At 46.0% G+C, this 17,821-nt stretch overlaps 2 protein-coding genes across 2 annotated transcripts; both read right to left on the bottom strand.

Annotated features, from left to right (window-relative positions):
- Positions 1 to 392: 392 nt before the first annotated feature.
- LOC117673075 (uncharacterized) lies at positions 393 to 4,496 on the bottom strand. Its single transcript, XM_060693063.2, has 2 exons — positions 3,779 to 4,496; positions 393 to 679 (listed from the first exon to the last, which is right to left on the bottom strand). Exons 1-2 carry the CDS (start codon positions 4,314 to 4,316, stop codon positions 606 to 608), a joined length of 612 nt encoding a protein of 203 aa, XP_060549046.1. The 5' UTR covers positions 4,317 to 4,496; the 3' UTR covers positions 393 to 605.
- A 1,391-nt stretch (positions 4,497 to 5,887) lies between these two features.
- Positions 5,888 to 17,089, bottom strand: RSL1D1 (ribosomal L1 domain containing 1). The gene is made up of 9 exons (XM_034430237.3): positions 16,931 to 17,089; positions 14,808 to 14,950; positions 12,964 to 13,102; positions 12,050 to 12,198; positions 10,853 to 10,954; positions 9,538 to 9,631; positions 7,459 to 7,581; positions 6,544 to 6,759; positions 5,888 to 6,338 (listed from the first exon to the last, which is right to left on the bottom strand). The coding sequence occupies exons 1-9, from the start codon at positions 16,976 to 16,978 to the stop codon at positions 6,018 to 6,020; spliced, it is 1,335 nt and encodes a 444-aa protein (XP_034286128.2). The 5' UTR covers positions 16,979 to 17,089; the 3' UTR covers positions 5,888 to 6,017.
- Positions 17,090 to 17,821: the final 732 nt, after the last annotated feature.

Genomic DNA, 17,821 nt, shown 5'->3' with positions numbered 1-17,821 from the left:
GATAGATATATGTTTACAAATCAGTGCAATGTATGGCAACTAGTCAAAAGTTTCCCCTGCAAAATTAAGAAAACAATGAAAATTGGAAAGACCCTTTTAAAAAAATTAAAATCCTCGGGCTGGTTTATAAGTAGCTGATTTTAAGTTTCCCTTTAGACATGCAATGTACAAGGGCAAGCATGGATCTCAGGTCAGTGGATTCCAAGGGGGATCCACCTTCAACCCCCTTCAATTTGGATCCAATTCAAACCCCCTTCAATTTGGATCCAATATCTCAGGGTGACTCCAACCGGCAGTAAAACTTTTTTTTTTAATGTGTTGTTGGGCACTGAAGGAAGTTTACTATAGAGTTTTTGACTTTTGCTTCAAGATGATGAGTAACTGGGCAATTCTACATTTACTTTAAATTTTTATTTTAAGTTCGGAAGCCCTAATGCTTGGTTCCACCTGTTATATAAGAGACATCAACCTTGTCCAGGCCCATAAATTAACTTCCAGTTCAGTAACTGAGCCCAGTCCTTTTATGATGCTGTTTGATTGTCTCTGGGAGGCATAAAACAGTTTTTCCAGGGTGTTATAAACTGTTTCAGAGAGGGTAATTATGTTTAGGTCTTTTTGTGGAGTCCAATGATTTTGAAAAAACTTGTTTGTGTTCCACGATCTTGGGTTTCAGGCGAATCTGGAAAAGAAATTCCACCGGTTACTTTACTTTTACTTTACTTTTATTTGATTTATATGTTTTTTGTATTTTTATCTTGGCTGTTCACCGCCCTGAGTCCTCCGGGAGTACGGCGGTATACAAATATGATAAAATAATAATAATAATAATAATAATAATAATAATAATAATAATAATAATAATAATAATAAACCACCTTACTCAGAACAGCTTACATCCTCCGACGATACCTTAACAGTTCCTAGGTCTTTGGTTAGGACTCGAGCTGCTGAGCTATTAACCAGCCTCAAAGGCTGTGAATCTCACTAAAGATTAACTAATAATAATAATAATAATAATAATAATAATAATAATAATAATAATAATAATAATAATAATAATATACCGCCTTACTCCCGAAGGACTCAGGGCGGTGAACAGCCAACAATAAAATACATACAAAATTTAAAAAGCAGAAATAAAATCGAATTAAATAGTTTGGCTCAGACAGATTAAAAAACCCCAATCAATTTAAAACAAATTAAACTCTGAATATTAAAAATATTAAAAAATATTAAAAATTATTTAAAAAGAGGGAGAAAGTTAGGCCAGGCCCGCCTGGTGGAATAAAAAGGTCTTAAGAGCGTGGCGGAAGGTGCGCAGATCCAGGATCCTCTGTATCTCCGGGGGGAGCTCGTTCCAGATAGTAGGTGCCCCCACAGAGAAGGCCCTCTCCCTGGGGGCCGCCAGTCGACTACTCTTCCCGGAAGGTTGCCTTAGTAAAGTAGTAATGAAATGAACAAAGGTGGAAAGGCTTGGACAAGGATCCCGAGATCGAACGCAGGAGTGATCTGCTACAAACTGCTCCCTCTTCGACATTTATGAAATTTATCATAAACCTTTATCGTTTTTATTAATAACTCAAGGCAGCAAACAGACCTTAATATTCCTTCCTCCTGCTATTTTCTCCATAACAACAAGCCTGTGAGATGGGTGGGGCTTAGAGAAAGAGGGAAAGTCACCCAGTTGGCTTTAGTGGAACTAGAATGCCCTGTCTCCTAGTGATTGGCTCAAAGTCACCCAGTTCCAGCTGGTTTTAGTGGAACTACAATTCCGTGTCTCCTGGTGATTGGTCCAAAGTCACCCAGCTGGCTTTAGTGGAACTAGAACTCCTTGTCTCCTGGTGATTGGCTGGCCCAAAGTCACCCAGCTAGCTTTAGAGGAACTAGAACTCCCTGTCTCCTGGTGATTGGTTCAAAGTCACCCAGCTGGCTTTAGTGGAACTAGAACTCCCTGTCTCCTGGTGAGTGGCCCAAAGTCACCCGGCTGGTATTCATGGCTTAAAGGGGGACTAGAAGTCATAGTCTCCTGGTGATTGGCCCAAAGTCACCCAGCTGGCTTTAGAGGAACTAGAACTCCCTGTCTCTTGGTGTTTGGCCCAAAGTCACCCAGCTGGCATTCATGGCTTAAAGGGGGACTAGAAGTCATAGTCTCCTGGTGATTGGCCCAAAGTCACCCAGCTGGCTTTAGTGGAACTAGAACTCCCTGTCTCCTGGTGATTGGCCCAAAGTCACCTAGCTGGCATTCATGGCTTAAAGGGGGACTAGAAGTCATAGGTACTGCGGGTGGCTCCCGCAGTACCTGGATGAAACCGTCTATCTAGATCCGTTCCAGTCCGGCTTCAGGCCCGGGTACAGCACGGAAACGGCATTGGTCGCGTTGGTTGATGATCTCTGGAGGGCTCGGGACAGAGGTTGTTCCTCTGTTCTGGTCCTATTAGACCTCTCAGCGGCTTTTGATACCATCGACCATGGTATCATGCTGCGCCGGTTGGAGGGGTTGGGAGTGGAAGGCACTGTTTTACGGTGGTTCTCCTCCTCTCTCTCCGACCGGTCGCAGTCTGTGTTGGCTGGAGGGCAGAGGTCGACCTCAAGGCACTTGGTTTGTGGGGTGCCACAAGGGTCGGTCCTCTCGCCTCTCCTGTTCAACATTTATGTGAAGCCGCTGGGCGAGATCATCCGTGGTTTCGGGGTGCAGCGCCATCTGTACGCTGACGACACCCAGCTGTACATCTCCACCCCAGACCACCCCAACGATGCCCTTGAAGTGATGTCCCGGTGCCTGGAGGCGGTGCGGGTCTGGATGGGGAGGAACAGGCTCCGACTCAATCCCTCCAAGACTGAGTGGCTGTGGCTCCCGGCGTCCCGATATAGTCAGCTGGTAAAGTCACCCAGCTGGCTTTAGTGGAACTAGAACTCCCTGTCTCCTGGTGATTGGCCCAAAGTTACCCGGCTGGCATTCATAGCTTAAAGGGGGACTAGAAGTCATAGTCTCCTGGTGATTGGCCCAAAGTCACCCGGCTGGTATTCATGGCTTAAAGGGGGACTAGAAGTCATAGTCTCCTGGTGAGTGGCCCAAAGTCACCCAGCTGGCTTTAGAGGAACTAGAACTCCCTGTCTCTTGGTGTTTGGCCCAAAGTCACCCAGCTGGCATTCATGGCTTAAAGGGGGACTAGAAGTCATAGTCTCCTGGTGATTGGCCCAAAGTCACCCAGCTGGCTTTAGTGGAACTGGAACTCCCTGTCTCCTGGTGATTGGCCCAAAGTCACCCAGCCAGCATTCATGGCTTAAAGGGGGACTAGAAGTCATAGTCTCCTGGTGATTGGCCCAAAGTCACCCAGCTGGCTTTAGAGGAACTGGAACTCCCTGTCTCTTGGTGTTTGGCCCAAAGTCACCCAGCCAGCATTCATGGCTTAAAGGGGGACTAGAAGTCATAGTCTCCTGGTGATTGGCCCAAAGTCACCCAGCTGGCTTTAGTGGAACTAGAACTCCCTGTCTCCTGGTGATTGGCCCAAAGTTACCCGGCTGGCATTCATGGCTTAAAGGGGGACTAGAAGTCATGGTCTCCTGGTGATTGGCCCAAAGTCCCCCAGCTGGCTTTAGAGGAACTGGAACTCCCCGTCTCCTGGCTTCCAGCCTGGCGTCTTCTATCCGACACCACTACCTAGTTTTTTTGCCACAAGCCCTTCCTTCAACCGATGGGCATTTGATGGGCACGCCACCAAGGGCTGATCGCCCCAAAGCCCGGCAGGCAGCCAAGCGGGCCGTCATTGTGACCTACCCTGCGGGGCTGTCGTGCCGGCGCTGGAGGAGGAGAGGCCGGGCAGGGAAGGGGCCAGGCTGGGGCTTTCCTGGATGCGCGACGGCCGCTGCAGGGTCTCCAAGTCGCTGGGGCGGCTGATGAGGCTGGTGGAAGCGGCGAAGTGGGCGCGGAGGCGGCCGACCTGAGACGGGACGGAGGCGGAGGCGGCGGCGGAAGGCAGCGAGAAGTGGGCGCTGAAGGCGCGGGCGAGGAGAGCCAAGCGCCGGGCTCGCCAGCTCTCCAGGCTCCAGGCGTCGGCGCTCCGCCAGCTCAGCCCCACGTCGTCCCGCAGCTCCTCGGGCGGCACCTCCAGGTTGCCCACGTGCCAGAAGACCCACCAGGGCAGGCTGAAGAAGACGCCCACGCCGCCCAGGTAGATGAGCAGGTCCGACACCTCCGTCTCCAGCAAGCCGCCCACCAGCAGCCCCGCCAAGCCCAGCGCGTCGAAGAGCAGCGCCAGCCCCAGCGCGCACCGGCACCGGCTCCGCTTGCGCCGGGCAGCAGCCTCCCTTGCCATCCTGGGAATGAGACCCCCACCCACGCTACCCCGTGGGCGGAGGGGCCTTGACGTCAACGCCGCCCCCCCCCGCCCCTGGAAATGCCTCCACGAACTCTTTGAACAGGGACGGAGTTGGAAGGGGCCTTGGAGGTCATCCAGTCCAACCCCCTGCTCAGGCAGGAGACCTGTAGGAAGGGATTCGAACCGCCGACCTCTTTTCTTTCTGATCGACAAGTTCAGGGTCTTAGCCTGTAAAAGTCCCGAAGGCGTCTCTTTCTTTTTCTCTCTCTCCTTCCTTCCTTCCCTTTCTCTCTCCTTCCTTCCTTTTTCTTCCTCTCCCTCCTTCCTTCCTTTTTCTCTCTCCTTCCTTCCTTCCTTTTCCTTTCTCTCCCTCCCTCCCTCTTTCTTTTTCTCTCTCCTTCCTTCCTTCCTTCTTTTCTTTCTTTCTCTCCTTCCTTCCTTTCTTTCTTTTCTCTCCTTCCATCCTTTCTTTTTCTCTCTCCCTCTTTCCTTCCTCTTTCTTTTCTTTCTCTCCTTCATTTTTTTCTCTCCTTCCTTCCTTTCTCTCTCCCTTCATCCTTCCTTCCCTTCCTTCCTCTTTTCTTTCTTTCTCTCTCTTCCTTCCTCCTCTTTCCTTCCTTCCTACCTTTTTCTTTCTAGGAGGTGTAGGAAGTTAGCACCTACGCCTTTCCTAGAGGAATGAATTATACTGCTCAAAAAAATAAAGGGAACACAAGCAGAAGACCTCCGAGATCTGAATGAATGAAATAGTCTTATTAAATACTTTGTTCTTTACATACAGTAGTTTATACACTGCTCAAACAACTAAAGGGAACACAAAACTACTGTATATGTATATGTGTGTGTGTGTGTGTGTGTGTGTGTATATATATATGTATATATGTGTATATATATTGATGGAAAAAAGGACAAAGTTGGTGCAGCAGAATGGGGTAGATTGCAGGAAAGAGCATTTGACATAATAATGTAATTCTCTTAGTAGTTTTAAGACTGATTGGGTAGACGCAGGGGGGGACATTGTAATATAATCTTAATCATATTTAATTTGTATTTCAAATTATTGTATTCTAGTCTGATTTCATTCTAGGTTGTATTTTACTCTAATTTCATTTTAAATGAAATTTAAAATGAACACGTTTTAAATCGTGTTTTATTCCTATTCCAATTTCATTTTAAACTGTTTCCACCAAATTTTTGTAATAATTGTTTCTGGAGCTCTGCACTTTGATATGTCCTAAGGGCTAATCGATAAATAAAGATTATTCATTCATACTCCTGTCTGCAAGGAGTATAAATCCTTCCATTCCCCATCATCCAGTCAGAGGTGAAGAAGCTTCTTGGATGAGAAGCGAAACGTCTTCAAAGAAAAACCAGAAAGTCCAGTTGCCTCTTGAAAAAAAAAACAAACACTTTTGGGACAACCTTGACCTGGATGACGGAGAATCTCTATGGACATTAATTCTAAAATGTTATTATACACAAAATTAGATGATTAGTATACATAAAGTCACATTCATTATCTACGGAAAAAGACAGCTCTTTGGAAAATTCAGCTTCGGAGAACACAATAAAATAGGACATTGTTTTATTCCCCCCGGTGAAAAACAAAATACAGGATGTTTTACAAGTTGAATAAATGTCTTCTCCGCCAACCTCCCTTTGATTCCGATATGAAAACAGCCAATTTTCTCCCTCTGCTCAAAGGGACAGCTGCACTTTCATTCTTCTCAGGTCCCGTTTGGGAGGTTTCGTGTCTGATTTAGGAGCTTTTAGCCTTTTGGGAGCCACAGTCGGCTTTGCCAAGGGCTGCTTGGCATCCTTGCTCTGCGTCTTTTCCGAAACCTCTTGCTTGGCCATCTTGCATTTTCGACCAGGCGTCTGTCGGCTTGATTTCTCTAAGGCCGAAGCCTCTGTGGGTGTTTCCGGCTGCGAAACAGGAATCTCGGCCTTCCTTTTGCTACGGAGTTTCGGAGAGCCCGTCTCCAGCTCTGGTTTCGCACCCAACTTCAGTTTGCCCACCTATTTGCCGAAAGGGAAAAACCAAGACAGAAAGACACATTCAGAGGAAAGCTGGCTGAGGAATTCTGGGAGTCGAAGTCCACAGTTGCTCAGGCCGAGAGCCGTTGCCCTAAATCGAGAAGCTTTTACGACTTTTACCTGTGGAGGAAATCAGTTTTTTGGTTGTTTTTTTTTGACACATTCCAACTTAAGGTGAAATAAATACCTGATCATTTTTCTCAGGGGGCTGAGTTTCAATAGGAACCAGTTGTGGAATTTCTTCCTCAATCTCTTCTTCTCCTTTTGATTTCAGGGTAGGGGGTTCCACCACATCTGTTTTAGGCACGTCAGCTTCTGGAGCCCCATTCGTGTCGTCTTTTGTGCCTGACTGAGCTGTAATCTTTGGTTTAGCTTTTCTTTTTTTCTTCTTTATTTGAACAGTCTTTAAAAAAAAAAAAAAAAAAGGAGAAATTGGCTCCTTAACAATTGCTCCCCTTGTTTTAAGGTGGGCATCGTGCTAAACAAATAGGTGGCTCAGCAGACTGATAGCATTGTGATTAACACCAGTGCCTGCAATTACTGTAAGTTCGAATCTCACCAGGCTCAAGGTTGACTCAGCCTTCCATCCTTTCTAAGGTAGCTAAATTGAGGACCCAGTTTGTGGGGGCAATAAGCTGACTTTGTATAAAATATACAAAAGTATGAAGGCTATTGCTTAACGCATTGTAAGCCGCCCTGAGTCTCCGGAGAAGGGCGGCATATAAATCAAATTAAAAAATAATAATAATAATTTATATTTGCTTCTAGGAGCAATGTGTGTGATCGCAGCTGTTTCTTCCTTTTAACTGCCAGTGGGGGTGTGAACTGATTGGGTGGGAGCTTCACACCCCCACTGGCAGTTAAAAGGAAGAAACAGCTGCGATCACACACATTGCTCCTAGAAGCACGAAGCCGAAGACACCAGCCTATACTGACTTGCTTCAGGACACAACCCTTCTACTGTGATACCTTCCCCACTTGACTGGTTGTTCAGTGTTTAGATCAGTCCCACTAAAACCCCTGCCTAAATAGAGATTTTGGCATACAATGTGTATGGGAAATACCCAGTCGGTATTGCTGGCTGTGCCGCTCAGAATCTCACCTGTTGGTTTTCAGCGCCTTCTGTTTTCTGAACAGCAGCCTCACCTTGGAAAGTAGAGTGAAACACAGGAAGTGCAATTGATTTGCTGGTTTTGAGGTGAAGAACTTTCACGCTTTTCCAGATCTGAAGAGCAACATAAAAGGAGGATTGAAAGAGACACCTGTAATGTCGGAAGGCGAGCAAACGAAAAGAGAGAAGCCAAAAAACAAAAAGGTAAAGGTTCTCCTCGCACATCTGTGCTAGCCATTCCTGACTCTAGGGGGCGGTGCTCATCTCCGTTTCAAAGCCGAAGAACCAGCGCTGTCCGAAGTCGTCTCCGTGGTCATGTGGCCAGCATGACTCCACGCCAAAGGCACACGGAACGCTGTGACCTTCCCACCAAAGGTGGTCCCTATTTTTCTACTTGCTTTTTTTACCTGCTTTCGAACTGCTAAGTCGGCAGAATCTGGGACAAGTAACGGGAGCTCACCCCGTCATGCGGCACTAGGGATTCGAACCGCTGAACTGCCAACCTTTCGATCGACAAACTCAGCGTCTTAGCCACAGAGCCACCGCATCCCGTACGCCAAAAAGTAAATCCCATCAAATTGCTTTGGGAATTTTGAAACAGCATCCTGAGGAGGAAGCCCCACTATGATGAATGGGGTCACCCCCCCTACTTCAGTGGTCCTTCAATAGTATGATTTGTAGTAATGCTTCCCAATCTCGGCAATTTGAAGATGGGTGGACTTCAACTCCCAGAATTCCCCAGCCAACACGAAGAAACTTCTGGAGGCCATTTTTTGGGGGAACATCTTCCAGCCCCTTCCATGGAACATTTCATCCCCAATTTGCCAAATGTGACACGTGTCTACTGTACACCCCCCCAAGGAAGCAGGTACAGCTAGTCCTTGACTTGTAACTGTAATGGGACCTGAAATTGAATGTGGGGATTCATTAAGCGAATCAATATATTCCTATGGGCGGTTTTGCTGGAAACTGGCAAAAAACCATAAATTTATTTATTGATTTATTAGTTCGATTTATATATGCCGCCCTTCTCTGGAGACTCAGGGCGGCTTACAATGCATTAAGCAATAGCCTTCATACTTTTGTATATACCTGCTTATTAGGGCTTTCAGCACCCCCCTAAGCGGTGTTCTTTTTTATACAAAGTCAGCTTATTGCCCCCACAATCCGGGTCCTCATTTTACCTACCTCGAAAGGATGGAAGGCTGAGTCAACCTTGAGCCTGGTGAGATTTGAACTCACAGTAATTGCAGGCAGCTGGCAGCTAAGTGCTACTTTAACAGCAGCAGTTTAGTCCACTGTGCCACCAAGGCTCTATAGTGAGCCTTATTGTATCTAAATTGTGAGCAAATTACCACTGCAACTGGCTGTAAAAGTGAGCTGGTCAGTAAGAAATGCAGTCACATGACCATGGGTATGTGTGTGCAGTCGTCGGAACTCGATTGTAAGTAGCTTTTGGGTGAGGGGATCTGTCGTAACTTTGAATAGTTGCTAACTGATTGGTTGTTAAGTCAACAACTACCTGTACAGAGTCTGTCTGAAACTTACTACCTGTAGTTCACTGTCAGGGCCGTATGTTATATTGCAGTTCAGATTTATTGTTTAAGCTTATACACCACAATCTAGTCAACTTAAATTCAACACTAAATTGGGACCAGATAAGGGTCAACAGAATTCAAGAGCCTTGGTAGTACAGTGGTCTAAGGCACCCTGTTATTAAGCTGGTTATTAAGACCAGCTGCCTGCAATTACTGCAGGTTCGAATCTCGCCAGGCTCAAGGTTGACTCAGCCTTCCATCCTTTCTAAGGTAGGTGAAATGAGGACCCAGTTTGTGGGGGCAATAAGCTGACTTTGTATAAATATACAAAAGGATGAAGGCTATTGCTGAGTGCATTGTAAGCCGCCCTGAGTCTCCGGAGAAGGGCGGCATATAAATTAAATTAAAAAAAAAAAAAGAAGGGTTGGACCTAAGACCATTTGTGGGAACGTAACGATTCTAGGCTAATGATTCGTTTAACTCCACCACCACCCCTTCCCAGCTCTGTTCTTACGTCAACAAACAGCCTTACCTGTGGAGCTTTGATAGCTATCGCTTTGGCAGCTGCTATGACGTTTTCAGTGATCTCCGATGCGTCCATACTGCTGTGTCCAATGCGAACCATGCTGAAAGAAATTCAGAAAGTTTTCCTCTTGGATTACAGTAGCATCATCTTGGGGTATTCTCGGAATCACAAAGAAAGGGGCTTCAGGTCTGTGTGCTATGGTTGACCTACAAACTTCATAAAAAGCTTAATCTCACTGTCATTGCATCAAAGAAGGTAAAGGTCCCCCTCACACATATGTGCTAGTTGTTCCCGACTCTAGGAGGCGGTGCTCATCTCCGTTTCAAAGCCGAAGAGCCAGTGCTATCCGAAGATGTCTCCATGGTCATGTGGCCAGCATGACTCAACGCCAAAGGCACACGGAGCGCTGTTCCCTTCCCACCAAAGGTGGTCCCTATTTTTCTACTTTGCATTTTTTATGTGCTTTCGAACTGCTAGGTTGGCAAAAGCTGGAGCAAGTAACGGGAGCTCACCCTGTTACGTGGTGCTAGGGATTCAAACCACTGAACTGCCGACCTTTCGATCGACAAGCTCACCGTCTTAGCCCGAGCTACCATGTCCCTTCTGTAGGGTCGTTAGTTAGCCACTGAGCCACCATATCCCACCATCGCATCATAGATTCCCCATTCCCCCCCCCCTTTTATGGTAGTCCTCTTGGCTTGCTTGCCACTTCCCTCTAAACTTCTCACAACACCTGGATTAGAGTAAAAAAGGCAAAGAATTCCCATCGGAATTTATTCCACTGGTCGTTGCTGACTCTACGGGCCGGTGCTCATCTCTATTTCAAACTATTGCGCCAGAGCTGTCTGAAAACATTTTTATGGTCATGTAGCCAGCATGACGTCACGGAGCACTGTTACCTTCCCAACAAAGTGGTACCCAAAGAGCTGTGGTGGCGCAGTGGTTAGAATGCAGTATTGCAGGGCTAATTCTGCCGGCTGCCAGCAGTTCGAGTCCCACAGGCTCAAGGTTGACTCAGCCTTCCATCCTTCCAAGGCTGGTAAAAGGAGGACCCGGATTGTTGGGGGCAGTAGGCTGACTCTATAAGCCGCTTAGAGCGAGCTGTAAAACAACTGTGAAGTGGTATATAAGTCTAAGTGCTATCCATTTATCTACTCACATTTCCATGATTTCGAATTGCTAGAGCTGGAGCAAGGAAAGGGAGCTCACCCCATCCCATGGTGCTAGGTTTCGAACCTGGTCTGCCAGCTTGCCAGCCCAACCGCTGAGCCACTCTGCCGCCGCCCCCCACCACTAGAGAGCTGCAAGTCAAGATACTTACTAGCAACTGCCCTTGTTAGTGACTGGGAGAATTGTTCCGTGGAGGCGTTTGTGGATTTCCTTAGCTAGGTCCTTGGCTTTCAAGTCCACGCAGAGAGGTGCCCTGGTATTGGGAGAGAGAAGGTAGGAAGTGAGGTTTCCACGGCTTCAAATTCAGTGGCTACAGAATGGGCCAAACCAAATTACCCCAGTTGGGGGGATGATGGGGAATGTAACTCAACATATCTAAAAAACCCCAAGGCGAAGGAAGGCCATCAGAAAGGAAATTATAGGCATTATAACAGATGGCTATAGCAAAGGGTCAATATACATAATATTACACATCCTGACAAAAGTGAGAATGGTATATGCCCAGCATGTGAAAACACCCCTTCAGAACACGAGATACTAAGATACCGACAATTTAGTTTTCCCTTTATTCAATTTAAGTCCAGTACTTAACAAATGTTTCACTTAACAACAGAACTTTTGGGCTTGATTGTGGGCTACCTGTCATTCATATTGAGAACATTTGTATTTTCTCAATCTTACTTTGATAGAAAATTAAGATTTTTTTTTTTAAATTCATTCTGGCTGGAGAAAAACAACTCCAAAATCCTAAAGAAGGGTTCAGAAGCCCCATCTTCTCACTTAACAACAGAAACGTTGAGCTCAATTGTGGCCGTAAGTTGAGGACTACCTGTGTTGATGAAGGACAGACTCATTCTCTCTCTAGCTGGGGTTTGTCTATTTTTAATTTTAATTACATTCCATTTCTTTTAACGTTGAGTTTTTGTCAAGTTTGAAATAACGTATGTACACGCGTTTCATGGCAAGCTGCCCAGAGTCATTTTTTGCTGAGATGGAGCCTTGGTGACGCAGCAGACTAAAGTGCTGTTAACTAGCACCAGCTGCCTGCAATTACTGCAAGTTCAAATCTCACTAGGCTCAAGGTTGACTCAGCCTTCCATCCTTCCGAGGTAAGTAAAATGAGGACCCGGATAGTGGGGGCAATAAGCTGACTTTGTATAAAATACAACACCGCTTAGGGGCCCCCGAAAGCCCTAAGCAGGTATATACAAAAAGTATGAAGGCTATTGCTTAATGCATTGTAAGCCGCCCTGAGTCTCCGGAGAAGGGCAGCATATAAATCGAACCAATAAATAAATAGATAAATTTGATAAATAATAAAAAATGAGGCCAGGGATTTTGTTTTTACTTTTTACGCCGATAGAAATGTTTTCCCATCTGCGAAGGCAGCAATCTTCGAATACGATCGTCGGACAAGAAAAGAGCAAACCGATTCAGCAGGCGGCATTTCGCTTCAAAGGGCTTGTATTCGGTTTTGAATGTCTTGTAAGAGATGACCTGTGAGAAACAGAAGGGGACAGACAACATTGAGAACCCGTGTTGTGGCCCGCCAGCTGCCAGAGGAGCTGGCGGCAGACTCAAACGATGAGGAGGTTGGGGAGGAACTTGGGCCAGTTCTGGAGTCTGGGGAAGGCTATGATGGATGCTCTGCGTCAGCTAGAGACGTCCGACATTTCCCAGCCACTGGAGAGGCAGCTGTCTTTGGAGGCTGGGATGAGTGAGGAGGAAGAACAGCTGGGGCCTGTTCCAGATGCACGTTATGTGCAGAGCTGTTAGGAGAGGAGAGCAATGGAGGACAAGGAGTTGACTTGGGAAGCAAAGCACACGTGGACACTGAATGGCCCCTCCCTGGCTGGGGAATAAATAGAAGGAAAGGGGAGTAGTTGTCGTAGGAGACAACAGTTCGTATTTCTGAAGATTTTGCTGATTCTGAGCCAAGAAGCTTTTTCAGCTCTGACTGGATGGTGGGGAATGGTTGAAGCTGAAGAAGCTTCTTGGCTCAGAATCAAAACGTCTTCACAGAAAAACCAGAAAGTCCAGTTGCCTCTTGAAAAAGCACCTTTGAGACAACCGTGATCTGGATGACCGAGAATCTCCATAGACGGTGCAACTGTGGTTTATTCAGCAAGCCATAATTACATGTTTAAAGAAACTCTTGCGGGCACAGTCTTCGGACGAGGCCGTTATTTTGCTCCTTTCCCAAAATAGACAGAGCATAGGAAATAAAAGGAATCGGCATAGCTTTCACCAAAAGTTTCATACCTCAGTGATGGATGTGATTCCATGTTGGTCCAACAGCTTCTTGTACAAGTTCTCCGTCTGTTCCGCTGTTAAGCCAGGTTCGTCTTTGGTGAAGAGGCAAACCTCAGAGGTGTCCGGCAGAATGCTATGAGGCAGGTTTCTAGAACACAAAACAGACCGCAGGCTTCAGCAAAGCAACAGCTGTGGGGTCACTAAGTAAAGGTAAAGGTTCCCCTCGCATATCTGTGCTAGTCGTTCCCGACTCTAGGGGGCGGTGCTCATCTCCGTTTCAAAGCCGAAGAGCCAGCGCTGTCTGAAGACGTCTCCGTGGTCATGTGGCCAGCATGACTCAACACCAAAGGCTCACGGAAGGCTGTTCCCTTCCCACCAAAGGGGGTCCCTATTTTTCTACTTGCATTTTTTACGTGCTTTCGAACTGCTAGGTTGGCAGAAGCTGGGACAAGTAACGGGAGCTCACCCCGTTACGCGGCACTAGGGATTCGAACCGCTGAACTGCCGAACTTTCGATCAAACAAGCTCAGCGTCTTAGCCCCCGAGCCACCGCGTCCCTTCTGTAGGGTCGCTAAGATGTAATTACAGATAGTCCTCGACTTACAGTTCGTTTAGTGACCATCTGAAGTCACGACGGCACACTGAAAAAAAGCGACTTATGACCGTTTCGCACTTACGACTGTGGCAGCCTCCCCATGGTCATGTGATCCAAATTTATATGCTTGGCAACTGACTCATATTTACGACGGTTGCAAAGTCATGCAATCACGTTTTGCCACCTTTTGACAAGCAGAGTCGACGGGGGAAGCCAGATTCGCTTTAACAACTGCAATGACTCAATTGGCTACGGTGGCAAGAAAGGTTGTAAAATGAGGCAAAACTCACTTAACTGTCTCACTTAGTAACATAAATTTTGGGCTCAATTGTGGTCGTACGCTGAGGACTTACCTACATTGTCGATCTTTATTCAACATCCGGGCTGTCCAATCTTGGCAACTTTGAAGAGCTGTGGACTTCAACTCCCAGAATTCTTCAGCCGGTCATGATGAATTCTGGGAGATGAAGTTCACAGGTCTTAAAAGTTGCCAAGGTTGGACACTCCTGCTCTACAGTAGTGGCCAAAATTGTGGAAACCTTTTGGGAAAAGTGTATTTTTGAGGTTTAATGGCTAACACCACCACTTTTTTTTTTTTTTTTTTTTTTGGGGGGAGTTTCAAGATAATCGTATTCCACTGCTGAGAATGGCCTGGGAATAGCCCAGACCTTAACCCAATTGAAAATCTATGGAGCTGACTAAAACTTCTTAGTCAGAAGAGACCCAGCAATAAAACCCAGTTAATAGAAGCCATCCTTCAATCTTGGTTTCACATTATAACAGCCGCAAACCTAAAAGACTTGGTTCACTCCTTGGGAAGATGTTGTAAGGTTGAAATTCATGCTAAAGGTTACCCAACAAAATATTAAGTGACATGATAATTTTCGTATATCTCGTTTTTTCTACATGTTTCACTTTTCTTCCTTATATTGCAACTGCTATTCTAATAGCAAATCCTTCCTAAAAGTGATTGCATTACATTCTTGATTAAATTATCTTTCCATTGATATATAATTTTATGGTACTACTCAAAAAAAAAAAAAAAAAAGTGGTGTTATTAGCTAATTTTAGAAAATACACTTTTCCCAAAAAGTTTCCACAATTTTGGCCACTACTGTATATATAAGAACTCTGCTTTTGAACGGGGCTTATTTCTTGCTGCATCTTAGTTTCCAATCTTCCTAGTTATGCCCAATTGTGGATAGCATTTCACTGGGGTGGAAAAGCAGAATTAAAGTACAGAAGTAGGCAGACTTACATTTTGATTACTTGCTCATTTGGGGGGATTTTCCAGACGGTAATCATCAAAAAGATATTCTGGTCTACATCCAACAACACTTTTTCTCCGGACTTCTGTTTGTTCGCGTTATAGGCAAGTAATGCATGAGTGGCTTTTTTGATCTAGAACAAAAATTGTTATTACTCATAGAATCTCCATATCTCGAAGCCAACCTGCCTTCCATTGAGGACCTGTATACTGCACGAGTCAAAAAGAGGGCCGTGAAAATATTTAGACCAATCACATCCTGGACATAAATTGTTTCAGCTTCTACCCTAGAAATGATGCTATAGAGCACTGCACACCAGAACAACTAGACACAAGGACAGTTTTTCCCTAAAGCCATCACTCTGCTAAACAAATAATTCCTTCAACACTGTCAAACTATTCATTAAGTCTGCACTACTATTAATCTTCTCATCGTTCTTATCACCCATCTCCTCCCACTTATGACTGTAACCTTGTTGCTGGTATCCTTATGATTTATATTGACTGTTTCCTAATATGATTTGATTGCTTATCTGTACCCTATGACTATCATTAGGTGTTGTACCTTATGATTCTGGACGAATGTATCTTGTCTTTTTATGTACACTGAGAGCATATGCACCAAAGACAAATTCTTTGTGTGTTGAATCACACTTGGCCAATAAAGATTTCTATTCTATTCAGACACAACACTTTAATCCAGATGTGTTGTGTTCTCACAGTCCTTAATCAAATTCAGGAGTCAAGACTAACGTATGTTTTTTAACAGATGTTAAAAAACAGATTAACTGGGAAGGGACCGTGTAGATCATCTAATCCAACACCCCACTGAAGCAGGAGACCCTACACCATTTCTGACAGATTGCAGTCCAATCTCTTCTTGAAAACCTCCAGTGATGAAGCTCCCACAACTTCCGAAGGCAACTTCTGTTCCATTGGTTAATGGTTCTCACTGTCAAAAAATTCCTCCTTATTTCCAGGTTGAATCTCTCCTTGTTCAGTTTCCATCCATTATTCCTTGTCTGGCCTTCGGGTGCCTTGGAAAATAGCTTGACCCTCCTCCTCTCTGTGACAGCCCTTCAAATATTGGAAGACTGCTCTCATGTCTCCCCTGGTCCTTCTCTTCACTAGACTAGCCATGCCCGGTTCCTGCAACCGTTCATCGTATGTTTTAGTCTCCAGTCCCTCTAATCATCCCTTCCAACACCCTTTTCAGTTCAATCATGATGGAAGGGACCTTGGAGGTCATCTAGTCCAACCCGCCTACCCAAGCTGGAGACCCAGTGAGACAGTTTCTCACTGTCAGAAAATGTCTCCTTATTTCCAGGTTGAATCTCTCCTTGTTCAGTTTCCGTCCATTATTCCTTGTCTGGCCTTTGAAAAATAGCTTGACCCCCTTCCTCCTCTCTGTGGCAGCCCCTCAAATATTGGAAGACCGCTATCCTGTCTCCCCTGGTCCTTCTCTTCCCTAGACTAGCCGTGCCCGGTTCCTGCAACCGTTCGTCTCCAGTCCCCCAATCATCCATTCTAACGCTCTTTTCAGTTCAATCAGGATGGAAGGGACCTTGGAGGTCATCTAGTCCAACCCCCCGCCCAAGCTGGAGACCCAGTGAAACAGGTTCTCACTGTCAGAAAATTCCTCCTTATTTCCAGGTTGAATCTCTCCTTGTTCAGTTTCCGTCCATTATTCCTTGTCTGGCCTTCGGGTGCTTTGGAAAATAGGCTGACCCCCTTCCTCCTCTCTGTGGCAGCCCCTCAAATATTGGAAGGCTGCTCTCATGTCTCCCCTGGTCCTTCTCTTCACTAGACTAGCCATGCCGAATAGAATAGAATAGAATAGAATAGAATAGAATAGAATAGAATAGAATAGAATAGAATAGAATAGAATTCTTAGTACAAGACTTAAGTCGAAAGCACCAAATAATATTGAAGAATAAGAACAATCATGTACTCCCTGCGGTTGAGGTCCATAGGGCGAACCCAGGCAATGGGGTTCAATGGGCAGCGCACCCACAGCGGGGCGGTCGTGGGGGAACCCCACACCGCCCGCGGAAAGGCAGCGCCCAGGTTGTACATTGGGGCTGGGGGTCCCTTCCCTCAAACCGCCGCCTCACCTGGCCTTGGTTCAAAGGCAGCACCGCCGCTTCTACCTTCGCCTCCATGCTTCTCTTTCCACGTGGGGAGGGAGCAGCCTTTTCCGGGCGTCGCCGCGCCGTGACGCAATCAGAAGGCGCCTTTCAACTTATCTTGCAAGGAGAGAGGGAGAGAGAGGAAAGGCACCATAGAGGTAGGTGGGGCAGAGGGAGCGGACTTCCGATGTTGAAACTCCGTCGAATCATCATAGACACGAAACCGGAAATAGTAAAGAGAGGCCTAGGATAGGATTAGGACTTCCGAGTTTGATTTTGGGAGAAAGCAACGAAAAAAAGACAATGCAAAAAATAATAATTTGGATTTTATTGGGGGCATCCTATATAAAAGTCCCCCCCCCAAAAGTGGAGTGTTATAGACCAGAGATGGGCAAATGTGGCCCTTTTACAATCTGTGGACTTCAACTCCCAGAATTCCTGAGCCAGCTTGGCTGTCTCAGGAATTCTGGGAGTTGAAGTCCACAGGTTGTAATAGGACCACATTTGCCCACCCGTAATAAACTATTGCACATCCATTCCCAGCCAGGATGGGTTAAGTTTAACCTTGATTGATAGTCGTTGTTTCTCAAATTTAGCAACTTTTGTGGACTTCAATTCCCAGAATTCCCCAGCCAGCAATGCAGTTTGCAGGTTGCCCAGCTGGCTTATCCAGGGAAAGCAGGAACTGTATTAAATTGGACTCCCAGTTTTGACTGCGTGTATCTCCTCCAAAGGGATTGAGCTTGTCAGTCGAAAGGTCGGCAGTTCAGCGGTTCGAATCCCTAGCGCCACGTAATGGAGTGAGCTCCCGTTACTTGTCCCAGCTTCTGCCAACCTAGTAGTTCGAAAGCACGTAAAAAAAATGCAAGTAGAAAA

Source organism: Pantherophis guttatus, chromosome 14 (genome assembly GCF_059756535.1).
Source record: "Pantherophis guttatus breed Tessera chromosome 14, ASM5975653v1, whole genome shotgun sequence".
Taxonomy (NCBI): Eukaryota; Metazoa; Chordata; class Lepidosauria; order Squamata; family Colubridae; genus Pantherophis; species Pantherophis guttatus.
The sequence above is the reverse complement of the archived record's forward strand: the minus strand, read 5'-3'. Positions and strand labels throughout refer to the sequence as shown.